Genomic DNA, 25,818 nt, shown 5'->3' with positions numbered 1-25,818 from the left:
TTTACGAAGAAGTATCTACATTACATCAAAACAAATGGTATATAATTCTACCCCTTTATGTGGCTTTTTAATAACTAACCTTCCGTCGGAGATTTCAAACTTGAATCTGCTTTTCCCGACTTCATCTTTGTTGGTTATGATTAATTCCTGAACATTCTCCACTTTTCCCACCATATCTAAAATTATAAATTTGGTTAGACCGATTGTACGAACCATCCAATATATTAAATATTTCAGACGTTACCAATGAGAAATCGATTATCATTAGCAATTTTCTCCATTTCAGCCATGTCAAAAAGATCAAATGCATACTTTTCAATTTACAATCCTTCCGTTCCATCTTTCACAAATTTAGTGTGAGGGGTGAAAAAAATATGGTTCTTAGTCCTCACGGGCCGAGATGTTTCATCTCCTACATAGTCTTTAACCTTAAAATTCTTCATAATGTAAATGTCTCCCTCCTTTAGTGTTTTGAAACGATCATCACAATGTTTGGAAGATGCAAAAGCATGGATTCTGTTATTCTATGAGCAAAAAAGTAATAGTAATTAGATGTTGCTCCAAATGTAGTACGCAAACTATTACTAAAGCTTTAAAACAATTTTGATGTGGTTACAATACCGAATCATCAATCAGTATAATATTTATTCCCCAGAACTCCTGTATTTCTCTGTTTTGACCTTTCCAAAAGGACTGAACTCGGACTCTACACTTCCACTCATAAGTTATTGTGTCAATAGTGTCCAACGGGCCGTAAATAATAAATTCTATTTACGCACAACTGCCATTATTACAAAGCTAACAGTTTTAGGAAGTAATAGGCTACATATAGGTTATTCAATTCATCGAATAGGCTACATATAGGTAATGTAAAAGCATAATTCGGTATAACTTACAGTTGTTCGCTTTAAGTAGAATTAGATTGAAATTAAGGAGAACAGAGCAGCCAACTTAATTGCAGTTCAGATCTGTAATAATATCAAGCTTGTAATGGAAGAGTTTAATTCAGACAGCCTTTATATTTGAACGGCGTGGATGAGTATATGGGTTTATGTGCAAGAATGAAAGGTTGGGCTGAAGACAACGCATATGAACAATTGTTGTTCTTAAGGGCATATTATTTTTTTTTAATTTTGTTTATTTGACTTTTATTGTATTATTGAAAAAAGTTTTGTTTATTTTTTGAAAGTGTAGTACTTCTAAGATTTTGTCCATATTCATATTTTGTCGTAATAGCTAAAATTATTTCATTAATTTTAGTATGAAATATATTAAAATATATTTTATACTAATTTGATATAAAAAATGATAATTAATTTTGTAAAGTGAACTAAATATTATATGTTGAAATTTTATTTGGATTTAGTTTAAGTTTTTCTGAGTACGCATTATATGGAAAAACAAAACAACCTTATTCGACTATTCAGAAAAATATTTAATTTTGTATTTCAAATGGAACGGTTAATATGTTATTAGTACAACTTTAAGAAAACAACCTTATTCAATGCAATGATCCTCTGCCCTTGTTAATGGAATGATCTACATTTCCCCCATCAGATGTAAATGCAAACATTGCATTGTCTAATCTAATACTTCTTTTAAAATCACGACCTCTTGCTTCATCATTGTAGAGTGATAGCAGGTAATCTGGAGTTTGAGGAGTCTGCGGTAAACTGACTTCACCCTTCTTACAATATATGGAGAAAATTGGAGTCCCTTTGGTAACACCTTTGTTTACACGCTCCTCGTGCCAAAGCTGAGCATGGCAGTGAATACACTTGTACGAAGGAGCACCAAGTGTTGCATACTCTTCAGGTATGACGTACTGATTACCACGTGTTTTCATCTTCCGGTTTGTAGTAGGCCTTGCAAAATGTTCTTCATCTGTAAGGGAGGCAAATATATGATTAAGTAGTTGAATCCAAATCTATATTGATCAGTGGTTAAACTGTATTCTGAAGTCACAGTGATATTACCGCTTTCTGATTCAGAAGAGTAGTCTTGCTGATGGATGGTTGACCCCAGCATATCATCTGCAGCATATAGGTAACATTAGTTCTGAAATCCGATGAATAAAGTTCAGGCTTAAAAAATGATTAAGACGACTTTGACAGACCATCTGAGCATTCAGAATCAAATAAACCATCATCTGAGAAGTACACTCCTTCCATTGTTGTCTCATCTGTAATGCAAGGAGTAAAAATTTCTTGTTCAATAAAACACAAATATTATGGTCTTTTTGCCATTTTGAAAGTTAATACAACCTTTATCATCGTAGAGATGCTTTGCAGTATTAGGCTTCTTACTAAACTCCTCCTCAAAAAGATTACGACTCCAATCTTTTAGCGGTATATTTTCCCAGTCATTGTGAATTGCTTTTCCCTTGCATTTTTCTCTTTTTTGCGGTAACTTTGTAGAAGATGGTATGTTTGTGATATTCGATAGTGGAGTCCTAGTACATGGTTTTTTTGTAGTTATGTCTAGGATGCTTGGTCCTGCAGGTTTTATGTTTGGAATCAATAACTGGTGAGAATTGATCTTAACATTATATGAAGGTGGCCTGATATGTAACATAAAAATAAAAAGGTGGGAAGACCTTGTTTCAGAAGTTCTCTGAGACACTCAAGTGGGCACAACTCGTGTCAAAATAGATAAGGGAGAGTTCTCACTATTCTCAGCAACTTTGTTAAAACTTTCGAGTACGTATTTAGTTTTCGTGTTAACTGTAATTAGTGGCAAGACACATATCAAAGAATCAACCAATGGAAAGCTATATTACAGGGTTCAATAAAGTTTAACCAACTACTGTATTAAACACAACAATTAATAATCAACCAACAGTATTAAACACAACAATTAACAATCTCTGATAAACACTATATATAAATTTGAAATACATAAGCAATCAACTGTTATGTACTCGTTGGGCTGATACTCGAAGGGTAAGTTCCCGGCGTGTGATTGTTCGAACATGTTCTAACATCCTTGTTCATCCTCACGCGTCTTTTTCGCCTTTAAGAGACTTAGAACCTGAAAATGGAGGTCGTTGTTAGAAGCTGGGTCACAGTGTGTGCGAAAAACTATAAGAGATATGGTAGAGAAGTAGCGGAACCTTCTATCATATCCTCAGAAGTGAATAAACGTCACGAACGATCGCTTCGATCATCATCATCCTGAAAGTAAACAAAGCGAAACTCTTTAAAAAACAGTTCAAGAAATAATAAGTAAGAAGGCATCATATGTCGTAGTATAACCTGGTTCATGGTTCCTCAGAGCGGTAATAGTGGAGGCTGGGTTTTCAAATTTGAAAAGAGTAAAACATCTATAAGAAAGATGTAAACCAGGTAAGCTTCTAACATAAGCTAAGTGTCCTTTAATGAATATAATATACAATGGTGGAGGCTGGGTTTTCAAATTTGAAAAGAGTAAAACATCTATAAGAAAGATGTAAATCAGGTAAGCTTCTAACATAAGCTAAGTGTCCTTTAATGAATATAATATACAAAAGACAGGATGGAAACAACACATGGGGGAATGAAGTTAAGTGTAGGCAGCTTACCTCAGCAATGGCATTTCTGTAAAAAGCTAGAACTTTGAGGTCGAATTATTAGGCAGTGTGGTAACTATAGCAATCACGCATCAGGAGCTATAATATAAAGAGATATTTCAAAAATCTTATAAATTTGGTTCAAATATTTGAGTGTGAAAACTAAGAAACAGGCTACAAACTAATTTGAAGATACAAACTTAGGGGTGTATTCTTTCAGATTTTAAAAGATTAGTAATAATTTATGAATTTGAAAGATTTTTGTTGATTATACTTGTTGGTAGATTTTGACGGAATTGATATAAAAATCTTGTACAGTTTTGCTTATTTTGTAAAAAAATTCAGAATTTTTTCAAAATTTCATGTATTCTAGAGGTTTCAAAAAATTAAAAATGAACTATCAAATCCATCAAAATCCAACACTTTTTCAAATAAAAAAAATCCACCGATTTTTGAATACCATCAGATTTTGATGGATTTTTAAAAATCCAAATTAAATACCGTCAGATTTCAGTAAACTTTTTAAATTCTAAATTGAATACACTCAGATTTTAAAAGACTTTTTCCAATCTCTATTGAATATCATCAGATTTTACAGAACTTTTTAAAATCTAAATTGAATATCTCTTGATTTCAAGAATCCAATTTTTTTTTAAATCTTGGTTAAATACAGTCCTCTAAGCCCGGAATTCCTTAATTATTATATCAAAATATAATTCCAAGTTGTCCTAAGTGGTGTGTTTATTAGATAAGTACATTAAGGGAATCAAATTCAGTAACAGTTAGAATGAGCTTTAAAATCAACTTTAGGGATGCTTCTGCCTGAGATTACTATTTTCTTTCTTATAATCTTTCACCCAAAATCTTGCCTATCCAGTGTCACTATGTTAGATATTTTAGTGTAATTGGATTAACTAGTTGACCAATGTGATTGTAATATTTCATCAAACAAGTCGGGAGAGTGCGGAGTGCATGCTTGTTTGAGTTTATTATGATTTTCGGTATTGGCGGGGGTTCGTGTTAATGTGAAAAGACATGTCTTTTAGACACAACCGCATACCTCAAAAGATGTGTCTTAGGACATATCTTTTGGACATGTATGGATGTGTCTTAGGACATGTCTTTTGAACATGTATGGATGTGTCTTAGGACATGTATTTTGGACATGTATGGATGTGTCTTAGGAAATGACTTTTCGACATTTATGGACGTGTCTTAGGACATGTCTTTTGGACACCTATATAATACTTGCAACAGATTTGGTCATTGAGATAGAAAAAAAATAAATGGTTGATACTAGACCGGTCATGGAATAGTATAATGAACTGTTAAGGATTTTGGGACAGTTTGTTCAACACGACATGAAAATGGATGAATCCACTTCGATTTCTAGTGTTATAGACAAACTGCCACCCTCGTGGAAAGATTTCAAACACACCCTGAAACATAATAAGGAAGAGATGACTTCGGTTGAACTTGGAAGTCACTTCAGAATTGAAGAGGCTTTAAGGGCTCAAGAAATTGAGAATAATCCTAAGGGAAAGAATCAAGTCGGCAACTCCTGTAAAGATGGTTGAAGATGGTGGATCTTCTAAGAATTCAAACAAAGACAATGGTAAGAAGAGGATGTTTAAAGAAAATAACAATACATGTTCCAACAAGAAACCAAAATTGGCATGTTGGAAGTGTGGCAAACCTGGTCATTTCAAGAAGGATTGTCGGGTTGGTAAAGGCAAACATAACGCTGGTCCAAGTGGATCTAAGGATCCATAAAAGCAACAAGGTCAGATTTTAGTACAAAATTATAATTCTGGGCAGAATTATGTGTCACTAATCTCTAAGGCATTTTATGTGTAGGATGATAATGTTGTATGGTGGATTGATTCTGGAGCAACAAGTCATGTGTGTAAAGATCTTCGTTGGTTTGAAGATTTTCAACCAATCGAAGATGGATCTATGTTAAAGATGGGAAATGTTGTAACTGAACCAATAAAAGGACTAGGAAATATAAAGCTTGTTTTTACTTCTGGAAAATATGTATTATTAAATAATGTGTTGTATGTTCCTGGAATTCGAAAGAATCTCTTGTCTGATGTTGTATTGAATAATTGTGGTTACAAACAAGTGTATGAAAGTGACAAGTATATCTTGTCAAAGCATGGTACTTTTGTTGGCTTTGGTTATTTATGTAATGACATGTTTATGTTGAATGTTAATGTCTTATTTGATGATGAATCTGCTTGAATGACTTCTAATAGTGCTAGTAATAATTCGAATAAATCTAAATTGTGGCATGCTAGACTGGGACATGTACATTATAAAAGAATAAAGGATATGTCTAAAATGAGTCTCATATCGGTTATTGATATAAACAATGAGAAATGTAAAACATGCAAGTTAACTAAGATAACCAGAAATCCTTTCAAGGACATAGCAGAATATCTGAAGTGTTGGAACTGATACATAGCGATTTATTTGATTTTCATGCTACACCTTTGTTGGGAAATAAAAAACATGTCATTACATTTATTGACGATGCATCTAGATATTGCTATGTTTATTTGTTGAATACTAAGGATGAAGCTCTTGATAAATTTAAAATCTATAAAGAAGAAGTAGAGCTACATAAAAGTACTATGATTAAAAATCTGCGTACTGATAGAGGAGGTGAGTATTATGATCCAGTATACTTTCAATCTACTGGTATAATACATCAAACCACTGCTCCTTATACACCACAACAAATTGGTGTGGCAGAAAGGAAGAATATGACTTTGAAAGAGATGGTTAATTCCATGTTATCCTATTCAGGTTTGAATGAAGGTTTTTGGGGTGAGGCTATGTTAACAGCCTGCTATTTGTTAAATAGGATTCCTACTAAGAGGACTAAATTTACCCCTTATGAACTTTGGTATAAAGAGCCACCAAAATTGAGTTTTCTGAGAGTTTGGGGATGTAGAGCAGTTGTAAGGCTCACTGAACCCAAAAGGAGAAACTTGGGTGAAAGAGGTTTAGATTGTAATTTAGTGGGGTATGCTGAGCATTTCATTGCATATAGGTTCAATGTATTAGAATCTAATGATTATGTATATGTGAATACGATTATCGAGTCAAGAGATGCTGACTTTGATGAAAATAGATTTACATCTATACCCAGAACAAAAGACATGATTCAGAATTCTTTCAGTAGGAACCCGGTTCAAACTGAAGATGTTCATGAACCTTCTGAACCAAGGAGAAGTTTTAGAGCTAGAAAAAACAAATCATTTGGACCTGATTTTCAACTTTATTTGGTTGAAGGTTCAAGAGATGAGGTTGAAATTGAGTCTGAGGACCAATATTGTTTTATTATTGAGGAGGATCCAAAAATATTTAATGAAGCAATGACATCAAGGGATGTTGCATTCTGGAAATAAGCTATTCAGGATGAGATGGATTCTATCATGAATAATAACACATGGGAATTGAGCGATCTACCTCCTGGTTGTAAAGCATTAGGAAACAGATGGATCTTCAAAAGAAAAATGAAAGTGGACGGTACCATAGACAAATTTAAAGCCAGATTAGTTATACAAGGCTTTAGATAAAAAGAAGGTATTGATTACTTTGATACTTATGCTCCTGTTGCTAGGATTTCTACTATCAGGTTGTTGATAACACTTACATCTATACACAACCTTTTAATTCATCAGATGGATGTAAAAACTGCATTCTTGAATGGTGAATTAGATGAGGAGATTTATATGAAACAACCGGAAGGGTTTGTTATGCCTGGTAGTGAGCACAAGGTGTGTAAATTGAAGAAATATTTGTATGGTCTTAAACAAGCACCAAAAGATTGGCATCAAAAATTTGATAGTGTGGTTTTATCTAATGATTTTCTTCTTAACCAAGCAGACAAATGTGTATATAGCAAGTTTGATGCTTCTAGTAAAGGAGTTATAATTTGCTTATACGTAGATGATATGCTGATTTTTGGTACTGACCAAAATCAAGTGGATAAAACCAAGAAATTTTTGTCATCTAATTTTGACATGAAAGACTTGGGAGAGGCTGAGATGATTCTTGGTATAAAGATCAAGCGTACGAAAAATAGTATTTCAATTTCTCAATTTCATTATATTGAGAAGATTCTGAAAAGATTTAACTTTAATAATTGTTCTCCAGTTAGCACTCCTATTGATCCTAGTCTTAAGCTAGTATCTAGTAAAGGAGTTGTAGTATCTCAACTTGAATTCTCAAGAGCGATTGGTAGCCTCATGTATGCCATGATAAACACTAGGCCAGATATAACCTATGCTGTTGGTAAGCTTAGTAGGTTTACTAGCAAACCAAGTTCACATCATTGGCAAGCTTTAAGCCGAGTGTTCAAGTACTTAAAAGGAACCATGGATTATGGTTTGACTTATACTGGATTTCCTTCGATTCTTGAAGGTCATTCAGATGCAAGTTGGATTTGTGATAAAGAAGATCATTCTTCCACGAGTGGTTGTGTATTCCTTCTTGGGGGAGGTGCTATTTCTTGGGCATAAAAAAATAGAGTTGCATTACTAACTTAACAATGGAATCTGAGTTTGTAGCATTATCAACTGCTGGTAAAGAAGATGAATGACTAAGAAATCTGATTTATGAAATTCCATTGTGGCCTAAACCGATATCTCCCATATCTATCAGATGTGATAGTGAGTCTGCCTTGGCTAATGCTTATAGAGAAGTGTACACATGCAAGTCCAGACACTTAGGTGTTAGACACAGCATGATTCGAGAGCTTATCATGCATGGTGTTATATCAGTGGAGTTTATAAGAACTCAACATAATTTAGCCGATCATTTGACCAAAGGGTTGAGAAGAGATCTTGTGTACAAATCGGTTGTAGGGGTGGGATTAAAGTCCATCTAAAATTTCTCATGTTGAGATACGCAATTCCCATATAATATGACATTAGATGTTGAATTCAATACGGAAAGCTTAACATCTAGAGATTGGAACACATTATAGTATCATCCCAAGGTATGTGTTCAGACCTGCAAGTTGAGGAGGTTGAAGTTTATCTTCTTAATAGTTCTTTTGAAAAATTGCATATGCAGGTGCAAGAATAAAAGAGCTACCTATGTGAGCATGAAGTTTAGCCGCTTCAAGAAGTTATGACTTGACTTTATTATGCTTATGAAGGATTAGGACACAAGGCTAGTAAAAGATAGTGTCAAGTGAGAACATTTGAGAATGTAAATTTATGTGTATATTATCTTCATGTATTCATTATGAATAACAGAGGTTCAATCAGTTGTGATAACTTGATATTCGAATATTTGGAATGTGTAATATACTAATATGAAATTCAATCGTCATGATATTTCATTTATGCATAAATTTGTTGTTTGTTGTGATTTTGTTTAGTTAATCATGGATTACGCTAAAATGGGGGAGGATTGTTAGATATTTTAGTGTAATTGGATTAACTAGTTGACCAATGTGATTATAATATTTCATCAAACAAGTCGGGAGAGTGCGGAGTGCATGCTTGTTTGAGTTTATTATGATTTTCGGTATTGACGGGGGTTCGTGTTAATGTGAAAAAACATGTCTTTTAGACACAACCACATACCTCAAATGATGTGTCTTAGGACATGTCTTTTGGACATGTATGGATGTGTCTTAGGACATGTCTTTTGGACATGTATGGATGTGTCTTAGGACATGTTTTTTGGATATGTATGGATGTGTCTTAGGACATGTCTTTTCGACATGTATGGATGTGTTTTAGGACATGTCTTTTGGACACCTATATAATACTTGCAACAGATTTGGTCATTGAGATAGAAAAAATAAAAGGTTGATTGTTGAATTCACACAAAATAAATCATTCTCTGTTCTTATATTCTGATTTTATCCGGTTGAAAAGTTTGGATAACCACCAAATTGTTTCAATCTGAAATTGTTTGTCAAGATTTCAGAATAATCCAAGTTATCCTCCATTTTTCTACAACACACTACTCACTACCTGCTGCTCGTAATGTAGATCTAAACATTGAAAATTTTAACCATATTGTCTACAAATGCAATTTAACAATTGAATGATGGACCATTATCAAACTAATAGGGATTTCATAGGCCTAACTTGTTACTCTAACATATACAACGTTGTGTATAACACTTGCTTATCTATGGTACACAAGCACACTAATTCTATTAGACAAGGGCTTCATACTTGGAATAAACAGACGGTATAATCAAAAGATTGTCCAGAGACATGAATTTCAGGCCTTTGGGGATGGATTTGGGAAATAAATTACAGGGGTAGCTATAGGTCTGCTATGGAGGAAAAATAAATGATACCTAATGAACACTTAACAGAGTAAGTTATACTTCTATGAGGGGAGAAAACATATAACAGGTGAGAAAAAACCAAATTTGATAATGTAGAGAGCTCTTTTCCATGTTTCTATGCATGCAATGAAATATTACTATATTAGCAATGCGTTTGAGAGAGTGAAATTATGTTTCTTACGATTAAAGTTGTTGTAAATCACATTATTGAAAACACAACTTTTCAAAAAAAAAAACTGTAAAAATTTTATCTTTTTGCAAAATCCAAAAATTTTAAACTAATATTTTAAAGTAATAACTAATTTTTTAAAAGAGGTACTAAATCTGATATTTTTTAATTTGGTTTTAAACAGAGAGAAGCTTTAGGTTATTAGAAGCCCATCTTAAATCGAGTCAAGCCCAAGCTGAATCTGTTAAAACCCGGTAATCTTTGTCTTGCCCCAACCCGACTCTCTCACTTCTGGTCTCTCAAAACCCTAGCTAGCTTAACCTCTGTATCTTAATTCAATTCCAACCAAATTAAGGTACTTTCTGCTCATATATTCTTTATATATCCCCTTTTAATCACACTCAGTTGTTATATGCGCATAGATAATCATTTATTGCCTGTTAATTTATATCTGTTATAAAAATTTGTGTTTTTTATTTCTATTTTCTGGGCTTAAAAAGATAATAATTAAGTCGTTTAGGTTGATTTTATGTCTACCTACACATAATTTTATGTTGCCTGCTGTGAATTTGTCGATATGTGCTTTTTGGATATGTTAGAGTTACATGTTTGTGCTTTTAATTTATTTATTTTGAATTTGAATTTGTTTTTTATTATCTATATGCATTTTTTAGGATTTTTATTTGACCCTGTTTTTGATTTTTGTATGTTTCAGATGAATAAGAAATCGGAAATGTCGAGAAAGAAGCACGGGCAGAAAGACGTGGCGTCTTCAAGTTCTATGGATCTAACAAGCCCCAATATGGATATAAGGTCGATAATGAAGGATATTGAGTCTTTTGGTAAATGTTTTCTTCTTTTGTTCTGGCGGTTTAATGGTCACTTGTTTACCTTGTGATTTAATGTTATAAGTCTTTTGTTCTATAACGAGTTTTATGATAGTGAGTATTAGTAGTGAGAAGTGTTTACGACTTTGTTAATCTGGAATTTGAGCTAATGTGTTCGGTTGTTGGATATTTTTAATGATTATACTGATCTGAAGTTCATCTGGCGTCATTATTTAGTATGCGAGAATTGTTTATTGGCCTAATTGTTATGCTTCAAATGTTATACCACAGTAAGTAAGAAACATATGACGTGGAAAGAGAGGAAGGAGTTGGAAAACAAGAAAGTTGTTTCTCTGGGTGGAAAGGTGATTGTCTTATATGTATTCAGGAACTTGGAACTTATCTTGAACTGGGATCCATATTATGTTAGAAACATGTGACGATGCCTATGTTGTTTATTGCATTAGCCTGTGAAGAAGCAGAGATTACCTCTAAGCGTAGCACTAGTGCAAATGAAGAAGCAGAAAGAAAGAGAGCAGAAAACGCTATAAGAGGTCTGTAATCTGTTATACTTCCTGTACTAATGTTGTGTACAGTTTAATGCTACTATTTCTTCATTTGTCTCTAACTATAGCTTAACTTTAGTAATGATATGTTAGCAACTTTAATCTCGAAAATCTTGAAATTCAAGGTTAGTTTTTATATGCTTTTATCTTTTTGATTGATGATCATTTTCATTAGGCTTAGAGTTAAATCTTGTTTAGTTTTTATTGGCCATGCATATGGTGAAGATTTGATTGAATTGATAAATTTTGTACCTGTGATTTTGATTGCTGCATGTCTATGGCAAATGAAGTATGAAATTAGACTAAGTTGCCAAATTTTGCAGTGTTTGATCTTCTTGGATTTCTGTCAGCTTGCCCAATTTTGATATAAATTACATCATGAGGTTTTCGAAATGACCCATGTCAAGATTTCTCAGGATTTCTTGCCTACTGGTTGGGGCCTGAATCTTATTTCTGTAGGTTGCAGGATTTTGAAAATAAATACAGAAGAAATTGGCAGCTTGAATAAGTGGTCAAGATTGGGCATTATCTATTTCTTTTTCTTGGAAAGAAGTCTTTGTGGTCACTACTGTATTAAAGCTGAAGCATTCAATTGTCAGAAGTTTGGGCCATGTAATTTAACATGGTATAATGACTTGATAATTGTAAGGGAGTCAAAAATCGAAAAGCAAGGAAGTTTTAGACATGAAGTTCATGAAACTTGGATCTCGGCCAGATACTTTCCGTACTACTGAGGGTGTAAGGTAAGATAAACATGAGACAATTGTGTTACTGCATAATTTGTATTATAGTTGGTTATCTGAGGCCTGTTTTCGCTGATGCAGGTCAGTATCGTCGGAGATTGTTACTGATCTTATAGTGCAAGTTGAAGGAAGTAGATATATGCTTCACAAGGTGAGGTCTTATCTAGAAGTTCTAAAAGGATTTTAGTTTGGTTAGCTATATATTTCTTAGTTTTGTATGATTTAGCAATTATAGATCTTTTGTTGTACAGTTTCCTCTGCTGTCAAAGTGTTTGCGCCTTCAGCAACAATGCTTTGAATCACCTGAATCTTTATCACAAGTAGTCCTTCTCCCAGAATTACCTGGTGGAACTGAAGCATTTGAATTGTGTGCAAAGTTTTGCTATGGTATAACTATCACTATCAGTGCCTACAATATCATATCATGCATGGGAAGAAGACCTTGGTATCACTAGCAGATGCATTATAAAATCATTTCAGTAAAAAGAACTACTCTTTGCTAGGCTATTATTAGAAACACATCCAATGGCACCAATAATTATATACGTATAACTTATTATAAAAATTTCATGCAGTCTCTAATAATTTAGTAAGTATAACGTATATAGTGAATATATGTGCTCTTGAAAAAAACACATCCCGGTATGCAAAAAACTAAAAAAATTAAGCCCTTCACAGTGACCAAGCCACATATGACTTGTACATTCTTATTGTATCCCTCTTAGAGTTATAGATACTGATTCGAAAAGTAAAAAGTATTTCAGCCTTCATCTCAAAAATATCAAAAGCGTGCAAGACTGAAAGAATTTTTATTTGTTTCCCAGGGAGAGGAAATATTGCCACACTTTTGTCTTCTAAGGCGCACATTTTCAAACACTTTACACATTTTTAAAAAAATATTTCACTCTCTCGGAAAAAACCACTTGTTATTCTTTCACTAAGTCCATCTCACTTGTTATTTTCTCTCCAAGAAACCCTCCCCGGTGTTTATCAATACTCTTCCTCTCCTCTATATACACTCCCACAATCATTTTTTTGTGTTTTCATTCACCACGACTTTTTGAGTCTTTCTTTCCCTATCACAGAATCAAACTTCCTTACTTCTTCAAACGAAGGCCAAAAAATCTGCTCGTAGTTTTTAGAGTCACAGCGAATATCCCAAAATTTTGACTGAAAGCCCTAATTGGATCATGACCAACCTTCTTGATGCCCGTGACAGTCAGCCCAGCTTGATTAAGTCGGAACGATTCGAGGAGATGAATTGCTTTTCCATACTGATGTCAATATCATTGTTCCCGACTCAACTGTTCGGGCTGATTCGTACAAGAAAGGGTGGGTATGTTTTTACTATTACCCGTTTGACATTGGACTTTCCCTTTTTCCAAGTTTATCGTTGGTGTGTTGACTGCCTTGAATTTATCTCCTCGATTGATGTCGCATGGAGGGTTTTGGCCTGTCTTGATGCCATTGAAGAGAAGCACGAGTTGAACATTGATGTCGAGGTGGTGAAGTACTCTTATAGTCTCAAGAAGTTCAGTAATTGCAGGGTTGGTTTTACCAACAAGGACACTGAAAATCCATTAATACTTAACAATGAAACAGTCAGTGACAGAAACTGGAAGAAAGACTACGTCTTTGCTGAGAAGAGGACATTAGGTGAAGATGTCGGTTATTTCCTTGAACACTGGAATAATGCAGGTTATCTCCTTGTCTTGTTCTCTTTCATACACTATTTTTTGTCATTCATTATCTGTTGCACTTGATCGGTTTATGTCTCTTTTATGTTGTCATGTCATTACTTCTTCATAGTATCGTAACTTTATTTGTTGCTTTGTTAATATGCTTTTTATCGAGTCAATACTTAATGGTCTTCTTCTCCCATAGATTTTGACTTTGAACTCAATGAAAATGATGAGGTAACAAAAGTTATTGTTGATAAGATTCGAGCTCTACCAGTCTCTGAGAGACTATGACCTAATTGCCTTGGTCACCCCATCCGAAGTGACGGCAAGGTTAATGTGGATGAGTTTGTTGCTAACATGAAGGGGTCCCAAGTAAGGAGTGAAACTGGTGTTTTGAAAAGAACCGGATCCAAGACTATTGCATATAAGACCAGTGGTAAGTTAATCGTTTCTGCTGCCGTCAAGCCATCTTAGTCGATTCAAAGTTTGTCCTCTCAGGCTTTGGAGAGCCCCAAGAGCGACCAGGACGTTGGGATGAGTACAGGACGTAAGTACGCCAAAGGTATATGTAACGCCCCCAAATCCGGGGTCAAGGGATATTTGTTCGTCACTATGAAACTTTAATCCAATTTAACCTGTTTAATCAACACACAAATGCCAGCGGAAGATATTTGTCATAAATGACCCCAAACTAATCCAAGATCTTTTAAGGTAACAGTTCTAGAAACAAAAATTCCATATTCCATCAATAAATTTTTCACTTTCTTTTAAAACTCTTTTTCAATAAATTCCAACTCAAAACTAAACCCACTAGTATAACTTTGAAATGAAGTATATTAGGCTCAAATAAAATACACAACTATAATATAATATAATATAAACAACTTTATACAATAAAACTTACACTAGTTCGCAAACCCTGGACCAACCACCTTCCAAAAGCTTCTTTTTTGCTTCCTTGAATTACGCAGCTAAACAACGCAAGCTAATCCTCATTGGAGGTTAAATTTGAAAACAGACAAGTATGAGCGAAAGAAATGCTCAGCAAGTTCATTATAGTAAATATCGGGTCATTTTGATATAAAACCGACATCTGCAATAGCGCAGAACATTTTAAAATCATAATTGCTGAATCATAAAATTTTAGTTGAGGAACCCCATAATTGATTCCTTAATTGTATTCAAAACCATTTTGATATTTTTGAGCGAAATGCTTCAGCAATATTTTGAATCTTGACGAGAATCAAACTCGTAAAACAGTGTTTACGGAAATATCGTAAACAATAATAACAAGATATAATGATTATGGATTGAATCATAAACTTTACTCAAAACCGAACTCTTCAAATTATTACTTATTTTGCTGTCATATCAAATTAGATATCAATACGAACTTTGATGCTCACAACACCTATACTGAAGTCAACATCAATCATCTATACTAATACCACCTTTGATATTGAACAACAACGTAAGTATCATCATAAATCAGAAACTGAATCAAAACTGTATTTCACCGTTAATCCAAAACAGAACAGTTGATAAAATATTTATTCTATGAATATCAAAAATGATATGATAATTTGGATTGGGATCATTTTCCGACGGACGTACTATCACATGCTGATCAGCCCGTGTGATAGCACAAGGTCATGATTCGTAGAAACATGTCCCCAAACAGGAGTACTCAAACAAAAAGGCAATATACCTGCCTGTGGCAAAAATTGTGTCATAATATTCCATATGACACTTAGAAATAGCCCTCCGCTGGACCGTCCGTCCCGGTCACTTACGCAATTATGATCCAATCTTAAAACCTTTTATTGAAAAGGGGTCATAATAATTGACACCCAAAATAATTTTATTCCCCCATTCACTTGGGCAGGAATACTCGCAACCAAATCACTTTTCTCAAAATCCAAAACATTTATAAATCCAGTAATTTGATAAGTAAAATCACTTAGCTATTCTGAACATAGAATAACAGAAGAGTACTTGTATAAACAGAATTATTTAATTCAACGATATGTAAAACATTTATCTATTCCGAACTGAGAATAGGGAAAACAATATTTGCATAAGAAGATTTAAAATAAATATCACTTAAAAAATAAGTGATGATAGGGATACTTGCCTTTGGGTTTTAGCAGTTGGTCACACTCGCAACGACACATGTATTTGATATTCTGTCTCAAAACATCACTGTCTTTATTCTCCTAATCATTTGGCCTGCTGCTCATGCAGTGCTGCACTTCAATATTCCATACTATTCAGCTTTAGTCTTCATCCAATCCATCTGGTCCTGATCAACTCGAATGATCCGCATCTATAATTAAAAGATATAGTTTTAATCGTCTAAACGATAATAACTCGATGAACTACGCGACAAAACCCTAACATCTACCCATACGACAACCCGCACATAAAGAAGACAGTCAAACACAAGACTCTTGACCCACGTACGCACATAATTCACATAGCACGTAAACATGTAACTCACATATCACATAATTCATATCACATATGACTCGGTTCGCCAAAAGGTTCGACTCAATACGTTTAAAACGGAAATCGGGTCAAAATATGATTTATCGATAAAAAATTAACTCAGAATGACTTGTAAAACAAGCGACCTTTCGAAATAAAAAGATCTGGGTCTTGAAAGTATTTTTATTAAAAGCGAAATATTTTTCTGAGTCTAGAGGCCTTCGTTTCGTATTAAACGGATGAACGGTTGATTTATTATGAATTTTTGAATATTTTTCGGAATTAAAACGGTCTCCGACTCATTTAATAATTAAATAATAGGGCTCGAACACCCGAAAATAATTTTATAAGAATTATCGAGCCTGGAAAATAATTTAAAATAATATTTTAAAGTTCGAAACTATTTTTCGGAATTTTTAAATCAATAATAATTAATTAAATCTATAAATAATTAAATAATCAATTAAAATTAATTAATAATTAATTAAATTAATTAATCAAATAATATTTAAATTAATTGATTAATTAAATAATTAATTATCAATTAAAATTAATTAACTAAATAATTTGGATTTATTTTTGAATTATAAATAAATTTTCAGAATTAAAATAATAATTTTTAAAATAAAAATGAATTTTTTTAGCAATTAAAACATGATTTTTGAATTATTTTTAAAACTGAATTTTCAGAAACATAATTCAGATGAGAAATTTGGGGGAAAATAAATAAAAAATGGGTCAGTTTAAATCAGAAAACGGGTCGGAACCGGGTCACCCCCACCCATCCGGGCCGGGATGAACACCGGCGATCGAACCCAGCTTCCGGCCATCGCCATTAAGCCGGCAAGGACGAGCTTTTTCCGGCCAAACAACGTTTTCGACGAATCCATTACCAAATCAGACGAAATAAATCGCAAAACACAGCTCATGAACTATACAACAAGTTCATATAATCATAAGCATCAACCAACCTCCATGTATACTGAAAAATCGAAATTTAAAACGAATAAAATAAAATAAGCAAAAACTCGATTCAATCGCTTTAGTAATATAACGAACAAAATAATAGTATAAATCGGTTGCAAATAACATGTAGAAGCTAATTATCACATCAAAATCATTCAAATATTATTCAATCAAAACCCAAATCGGGATATGAACCCTAAAATACGAATTTGAAAATTACCACTCGTTTAAACGAGTTGATTGTTGAAATAGGTAGAACATATCAAGGGCTTCACAACGGTTACAAATACTTGTGATTTGGTGTTCAATAACATCTTCAAATTTGGGTTTGATTCTCAGAACTCTTCAAGAACACCAAGAACACATTTTCAAATGATTTTCAGAAAATCAAACTTCAATTACTACATGATATTGAACTCTATTTTTGAAGTATAATATATGAAATTGACCAGAAAAACATGCTCTACAACATGGAATCATCAAAACACTCAGATAATCACGTAAACACTCAGATAATCACGTCTGCAAAATTTCATATTTTATTCACTTAATAATTCGAATTAAATAATTAAATCAGAAAAATACCTTGATTTCTGGGTAAAAACTGATGACTGGTTCAGAAAGAAGATTTCGACAGCTTCGTTTTGATATGCTGCACGCCCGAATCGGAGTTCGATAACGCCTTCGTTTGTACGATTGATTCTCAGGAACGTATCTGTTTCTAGGGTTTTTCTCTGTATTTACTGTATTTTTACTGGTTACAAATGAATAAATGAAATAAGAAATAGGCTATTTATATTTACGGAATATTGGTTCGTTCTGGATCATTTTGGATCGATAAATTAGTTGCTTAGCCACTAAGTAACTACAAAACGATCCAAAAATTGATTACTTAGCCGCTAAGTAACTATAAAACGATACAATTTAATACCAGAATTGGATAATTATCAAAACCGAGTTTTTTATAAAATACCATATACGAAAATAATGTAAAAATATCCCGTCTCTCGAGAATACGAGTTTTGTTGATTTATCGAAATGGTTATCGTACCAAAAATTTTGCGCCGGGTCGCGCACGGGTCAAACCGTAATCCGAATCGAAAAAGTTAAAATACGGAAAATGTCCGGAATTATCAGATTAGGTTAGAAAGGAGTTTTCGGAAGTGTTTCGGGATGTAAAAACGCAAAAACAGTTGAAGTTGGACGATTCCCGGCTTTATAAAATAATTTTGGTAATTATTCATAAAATAATTAATAAATTTATAAATCATTATAAAATCATATAACAGTCCAAAAATTACCATAAAAATATCACAATTATCTATATATTATTCTAGACATATAATAATTCAAATACTTAAATAATATCACATATAAACACCCAAACATCAATTCCAATTATCATATAATTCACTAAAATTCATATAAAATTACATAAACAATTCCAAACAATAATAATATTAATATTTGAAAATATGGGATATTACAGTATATGTCATTTTCTTTCTTTCATGACATATCTCTTGTTGGCTTTATCTGTTTGGATTCTCTTGTTATCCTGGATTGAGCCTTGTTTTTTAATTGTAGAGTTTAAGCCCCCCATCATTAAGCCCCTTTTGATTCTGGAAAAAACTTGTTTAATAAGAGATCTCGTGAGGAGAAATCTACTGAAATTGAATCATCCAAGGCTCCCATGTTGTCAAGTCCCCTGTTAAGTCCTCCCACTAGCCCTCTGACTAAGAAAGTTCAAGTCAACCCATCTATGACTACCATCAGCTCTGATATCCCCATGCCACTCCTGACTCAGAGGTATACTGTCCATGTCGACCCTCGCACTTTTGCCCACTTTCTTGATGATATGGTGCTTCCCCAATCAATGGAAGAGCTTTCTGCCAAAGAGCTCGAGGATGTTCTTAACAATGCTGCTGGTAACTCTTTTCATATAAGTCAAGCCTTTTCTCTTTATGTACGTTTCTCTTTTCTTCCTTTATTGCATAGTATCTTCTATTAATATTTGTTAACATATGTATCTCCCTATTTCATGTAGACACTCCAATGTATTTTAGTGGCTCGCGAAGTCTACAACCATAAAATGCAAATGGCCAAGGAACTTGAAGCGGAGCATAAATCTTGTGTCAAAAAGCTTGGAGCTACGGAAAACCTCACCAAAGAGAGATTAGCTGGTATGAACGATCTTCAGAAGGAATTTGACGAATTCTCCACAAAGTCCAGTCTATTGAACATGACTTGCGTTCTGATGCTGAGAAGATTGTCCATCACCAAATCATGAGGACCCGGGTTGACACCATGTTGGAGTTCCATAGGAGAGAGTGGAAGACTTGGGACGTGCTTGAGACCGTCAAGATCTATAACAAAGAGTTTCCTGATGACGCCTTTCCGTCGAATGAATTTGAAGTCCTCAGTGATGATGTGGAGATGAAATCCCCAAAAGAAGACAGTTGATATTCTGCTCCTGTTTTGAACTTGTTTTGTCTTTCTATTTCGTACTTTGGTTTTAATCCTTGCTACGATAGATTCCTGTTTCGCCATTTAGGCGTGGAATCATGGTTTTAATTTCCCTTTCGGCATTAGTTTTTATCGTCGAATATTCGTTATTATATCCATCTTGTCAATTTCGGGCCTTATTCGTATTTCCTTGTCATCTTAAATTATTTATTTTCTTGAATTTATTGTTTGATCTACTCTGTCAGACCAATTGTAGTTTCCGTCATTGTAAGATGGCATATGATTTGATAGTGTTTTGTGGATATTTGAATGTTAATCTCTTATTCATTGAATTTATCTATACAACTCTTAGGAAAGAAAGTTGTTAGATTCATCCGGAAAGTAAGATTTATTCCTTTTCGTCATATATGTTTCCTTAAGCGGATTTTCAAATATAGTCGTGTCGTTAATGTACTTCGTTTTATCTTGCCGTCAAAATATGTTATTTCATTACTGTTTGTTTGTTTCGTAATAATTCATTTATGCATGCACTCGTAGGGTGGTTAAAAGGCCTTATTCCCTCTTGAAACACACCAAGTAGTTATACATAAATTCGTGGAATGTTATCACGATATGTATACATCGTAGTTATCGTAATAGATGTCATAGTACTTTGTTGTCAACTACATTCGTCAAGTGTGTTTCATCACTATATACAATTGTATAATAATGTTGTAGAATTTTATGAAAATAGGAGTGTATAATCAAACTGAATGAGCGAGCATAATCCTATATGTATAGTAGTGTAATTCAGAATTTGAATTAATAATTTGAAAATGTAAGCATAATCATATCGCATGGTAAAGTAGCTCATAGCGAGTTGAACACAAAATCGATCTTTCATAGATAATTCATCAAAAGCAAATAATGAAAAATAGCAAACAATGTCATGCCAAACATAAAAGACTACCAACAACTAACTATGTCCTAATCGAATTATTGATCAACGACTTCTAAGAACAGAAACTTAAAAAGATGAGATAGAAAACTTACACGTGATAAAGTTTTAGATGCAAAGCATTTCAGCTTCTCGGTACTTGTGTCCCTTCCATACTTAAGACAATCGATAAGCCCCACGTCCAACGACGACATCAATGAAGTAAGGACCTTCCCAAGTGTCAGCAAATTTCCCTGTCGTCACGTCCATAGTGTTTTGGAACGTTTTTCTCAGCACCATGTCGCCAAGGAAAGTTCTTATGTGAACATGTTTGTTGTAGGTATTATCCACCCTTTGTTGATAAGAAATCAACCGATTTTTTGCCATTTCTCGCAATTCATCCACAGTGTCTTTGTCATGTGACAACTCTGTGTTGTTCACGTCACTCGTCAAGAGACCATATCTTGTTGTTGGTATTATGACCTCTGTTGGTAACACGGCTTCAGTGCCATAGACTAGACTGGATGGTGTCTGTCCTGTAGATGTTTTTGGAGTTGTCATGTCCGACCACAACACCCAAGGCAGTTCTTCAGCCCACTTTCCTTTGCATGACGTCAATCGTCACTTTAGATTGTTGATCATGATTTTGTTGCTTGACTCAGCTTGTACATTGGCTTAAGGATACCTTGGTGTCAACTTAATCAGATTAATGTTCCAACATTTGCAAAACATTTCAGTTTTGTCACTTATGAACTGCGACCCATTGTCACAAACGATCTCGGATGGCACACCAAACTTACAAATAATGTTTCTTTTAATGAATGCAATTACCTCTTTTGACGTCACTTGCTTGAACGCCTCCGCTTCAATCCACTTTGAGAAATAATTAGTCATGACCAACATGAACACCTTTTGTCCTGGTGCACGTGGCATTTTTCCCATGATATCCATTTCCCACTTCATGAAAGGACAAGATGGAATGGACATGGTAAAATGTTCAGACGGTTGATGTATGAAAGGTGCATGTCGTTGGCAGGCATCACATCTTTTTGCGTAATCTTGGGCATCCTGTCTTAGTGTCGTCCAATAGTAACCCAAGCGTATAATTTTTAAAGAAAGATTTCTTCCGTTAGTGTGATTCCCACATTCTCCTTCGTGTGCATCCCTTAGTACCATGTCTGCCTCATGTTTTTTCAGACATCTCTGTAACAGCCCCGTGGAGGAATTTTTGAATAATTCCCCACTATGATCGTAAACCTTGACGCCTTCATCCTGAGGATCCTTGCTTCATTGTTGTTGGTTGGCATTGTTCCAAACTGTAATAATCCTTGTATGTTTTCATCCAACTGTCTGCGTCTTCGCTGGTATTATCATCACGTTGATCGAGAGTCATTATTTCTGATTCCGGAAACAGTCTTCCCATAGCAGGCTTCATGATATGGACCACTGGGATGTTGTTTAAATCTAAACCCTTGGACACAGCTCCCAATTCGGCTAATGCATCAGCTTATACGTTATTTTCCCTTGGAACCTGTTGTATGCTGAAGTTCTCGAAGTGATTGGTTAACCTATTGGTAATGTCCAGGTATGCGACCATCTTGGGATCTTTGGATTCATAAGACCCCTTGACGTGATTAACGATATGTAGCGAATCACAGTTAACGTCAATAGTTTTGATCTTCATGTCTTTAGCAATTGTGATTCCCATGATTAGTGCTTCATATTCAGCTTCATTGTTTGTGGATTTAAAGTCACAGCATATTGACTGAGCTATCATATCCCCCTGTGGCGATTTGAGGACAAGCCCCAATCCCGTTCCATTGACATTTGATGCTCCATCTGTGTACAACATCCAAGGCTTCACGTCTACTCTTGAAAGAACTTGCTGAAATTCTTGCTCAGCGTCTGTCATTTGGCTTTGACTAAAATCATCCACAAAGTCAGCTAAATTTTATGACTTTATTGTAGTCCTCGTGTCATACATGATGTCGTAAGTACTTAGGCGTATTGCCCACTTTGCCATTCTTCCCGTCAGATCAGGTTTACTCAAAACATTCCTCAAAGGGAAGTTCGTCATAACATGTATTTTGGGTGACTCAAAATAATGTCTTAATTTAGTGAAAGTCATAACTAATGCAAGTACTAACTTTTCAAGATATGTGTACCTTTTATCCGCATCTACCAAGATCTTGCTGATGTAATACACAGACGAATGGACACCTTCACTTTCTTTTACAAGGACACCACTAGTCCTCTCCTTGAATGGGCTTGGACAAGAGTAGTGGTGTAGTTAGATAACTTTTCAAGTCATTCAAAGAAGCTTCGTGTTTTTCTGACCACAAGAATCCTTTGTTCTTTATCACCATGTCATCAAAAAGTTTGCACCTGTCCGACGAATGCGAAATGAACCTGTTAGGGCTGCAACCCGTCCTGTTAGTTTTTGGACGTCTTTGACGTTTGATGGACTTTTTAATTCGAAAATTGCCTTAATTTGTTCTGGACTTGCTTCAATTCCTCTCCTTGTCACCATATGTCCAAGGAATTTTCCTGATGACACAGCAAAGTTGCATTTTGATTGGTTCAACTTCATGTTGTATGACCTTATTATATCAAATACTTCTTGAAGATCAAGAACGTGATTTTCTGCATTGACAGACTTGACAACCATGTCGTCAATGTAAACTTCCATTGTCTGCCCTATTTGGTCCTTGAACATTTTGTTGACAAGTCTTTGAAATGTAGCCCTTGCTTTTCTTAGTCCAAAAGGCATGGCTAAGTAACAATATATCCCCATGTCCGTTATGAATGCAATCTTCTCACAGTCAGATGATTTCATTTTAATTTGATTGAAAACACTGGACGCATCCAAGAACTTTAGCAACTCATGACCAGCCGTCGAGTCTAGGGGAGAGCGCGGGTCGGATCGGGGCGGTTTTTGAATAAAATCGAAACCGCATGTCCTCGGTTTTTAAAATTTAAAATCGAAACCGCAACCGAAACCATCGGTTCGGTTTCGGTTTAGAAAATCTCGGTTCGGTTCAAGAGGATCAGTTTCGGATTTAAAACCGCATCACATAAATTTAACAAAATAAATATGATTTGTATTAAAAACAGAGAGAGGAACTGCTAAGTAGTGTATGCCAAAGCAAGGCACATGTCTTGACACAAAAATAACAATTTATCCTCACCCTATATATTACAATCAAATATCACTGGTTGGCTAACTTAGAATGATTTGGTTATAAATAGCCCCTTGATCTAGAATTACTAATCAATATAATTTAGTAAACTCATGTCTCTACAAAGAGTAGAGATCATTTTTCTACTTGATTGAATCATCGTGTAATCTATGTGTTTAAAAAAAAATGGAAGTCTTATGACCAGTTAGCATTATACTCTGAAACCCAAGTACTCAAATACTAATAAACCTTCAGTTTTTATTACTTGTATTCATAATAAAAATTATGTATTTATTAAATTTAAAAATTATATAATTTATTTATTAATTTATTAATTTATTTTAATAGCCGGATCGATTTTGGTTCTTTTCGGTTCAGTTTTAAGGTATAACCAAAACCGCGCAATCGGTTCCGGTTTCGGTTTTTAATTTTTCGGGTCCGGTTTCGGTTCGGATTTATACGGTTCGGTTTTTATCGGTTTTTAGTGGTTTTCGGTTTCGGTTTCGGTTTTGTCGGATTTTTGCTCACCCCTAGTCGAGTCTACCATTGTGTATGAGGTAGTGGATAGGGATCTTTAGGACAAGCCTTGTTTAAGTCCGTGTAATCAACACAAACTCTCTATTTCCCATTCTTCTTTTGGACTATGATGACATTTGCTAACCATTCGGTATAGTCAACTTCTCTAATCATTCCAGCTTTTATGAGCCTTTCCACCTCGTCGTTTATTATCTTGTTTCTTTCTGCTGCAAACTCCCTTCATTTTTGTTGAACAGGTGTGTAATTGGGATCAACGTTTAGCTTGTGTGTGATGACATTTGGATCTATTCCTGTTATGTCGTCATGTTCCCATGCAAAAGCATCCAATCTCGTAGTTAGGAAATTCACCAAGTTAGCTTCAATTGTTGGGGAAAGATCTTCTTCTATTAACACTTTATTATCTCCCATCTTCAAGTCTACTTCAGCTAGGCATTCTGGTCCTGTAATTGTAGCTACAGGCGTCTCATTTCCATGGTGTTGGGAGGTTGGATTCAGACATGTCATGTAGCACTCCCGAGCCATGTTTTGATCTCCTCTTATTTCTTGAGCTCCCCATGGTGTTGGGAATTTCAGCACTTGGTGATATGTTGATGGAACTGCCTTCAAGTTATGGATCTAGGATCTTCCCATGATTATATTGTAACTCGAGTCTACATCTATTATGCAGAATTTTTCCAAGAGGTTAACACCTTGCACATACATTGGCAATGTGATTTCTCCCAATATGCGTTTTGTTTCACCACTAAACCCCACCAGTTTCGTCGACTTCTTGATCATGTCACTTTCCGCCAAGCCCATATGTGTCAAAGTGCCAAGCATCATGATGTTGATAGAGCTCCTATTGTCCACCAATATTCCTTTGATCAAATAATTTCCCACAGGTAGTGAGATAACCAGTCTGTCTTGTTGTGGTTCACGTATGTTTCTTTTGTCTGACTCGTCAAACATTGAGATGGCAGACTGTCGTTGCCAGCTCCCACATGTGTAACTCGTATGTCTGTTTCTATAGACGCTCTTTTGGATTGCGAATATGTTGATCCACATATCTCTGATCCACCCGAAATGAAGTTAATCACCTTGTGATATGGTGGAGGTGGTGGTTGTCTTAGTGGTGTCATGTTGTCCTTTCTAGGTGACACATCCTTCCTGGCATAAGAAGTTTTCTTTAACGTTATAAACTCTGTAAGATATCTTTTCCTGGTTAAAAATTATAGTTCTTTTAGCAAAGCTACGCAGTCATAGGCCTTATGTCCGTAGTCTCCATGATAGTCGCACCATAGTTTGGAGTCCGGGTTTGTTTTAGGCTTGTTTTACTTCACTGGCCATTTTGAATATACCTCCCAACTTGGTAAATTCCTTCATCATGGCTGAAGGCTTTATTGTGAATTCATAGCTTTCATAAGTT

At 34.7% G+C, this 25,818-nt stretch overlaps 2 protein-coding genes across 2 annotated transcripts; both read right to left on the bottom strand.

Annotated features, from left to right (window-relative positions):
• Positions 1 to 20,874: 20,874 nt before the first annotated feature.
• On the bottom strand, positions 20,875 to 21,258 carry LOC141673761 (uncharacterized). Its single transcript, XM_074480503.1, has one exon. The coding sequence runs from the start codon at positions 21,256 to 21,258 to the stop codon at positions 20,875 to 20,877; it is 384 nt and encodes a 127-aa protein (XP_074336604.1).
• Positions 21,259 to 25,028: 3,770 nt separating this feature from the next.
• On the bottom strand, positions 25,029 to 25,457 carry LOC141673760 (uncharacterized). Its single transcript, XM_074480502.1, has one exon. The coding sequence runs from the start codon at positions 25,455 to 25,457 to the stop codon at positions 25,029 to 25,031; it is 429 nt and encodes a 142-aa protein (XP_074336603.1).
• Positions 25,458 to 25,818: the final 361 nt, after the last annotated feature.

Source organism: Apium graveolens, chromosome 7, assembly GCF_009905375.1.
Source record: "Apium graveolens cultivar Ventura chromosome 7, ASM990537v1, whole genome shotgun sequence".
NCBI lineage: Eukaryota > Viridiplantae > Streptophyta > Magnoliopsida > Apiales > Apiaceae > Apium > Apium graveolens.
Note: the sequence above shows the minus strand (reverse complement) of the source record. Positions and strands in the feature narration are given on the sequence as shown.

What these genes read in the sequence shown, in the direction of transcription:
- LOC141673761 (XM_074480503.1), bottom strand. Translation starts at nt 21,258, where the DNA reads ATGACAACTCCAAAAACATCTACAGGACAGACACCATCCAGTCTAGTC.
- LOC141673760 (XM_074480502.1), bottom strand. Translation starts at nt 25,457, where the DNA reads ATGTGGATCAACATATTCGCAATCCAAAAGAGCGTCTATAGAAACAGA.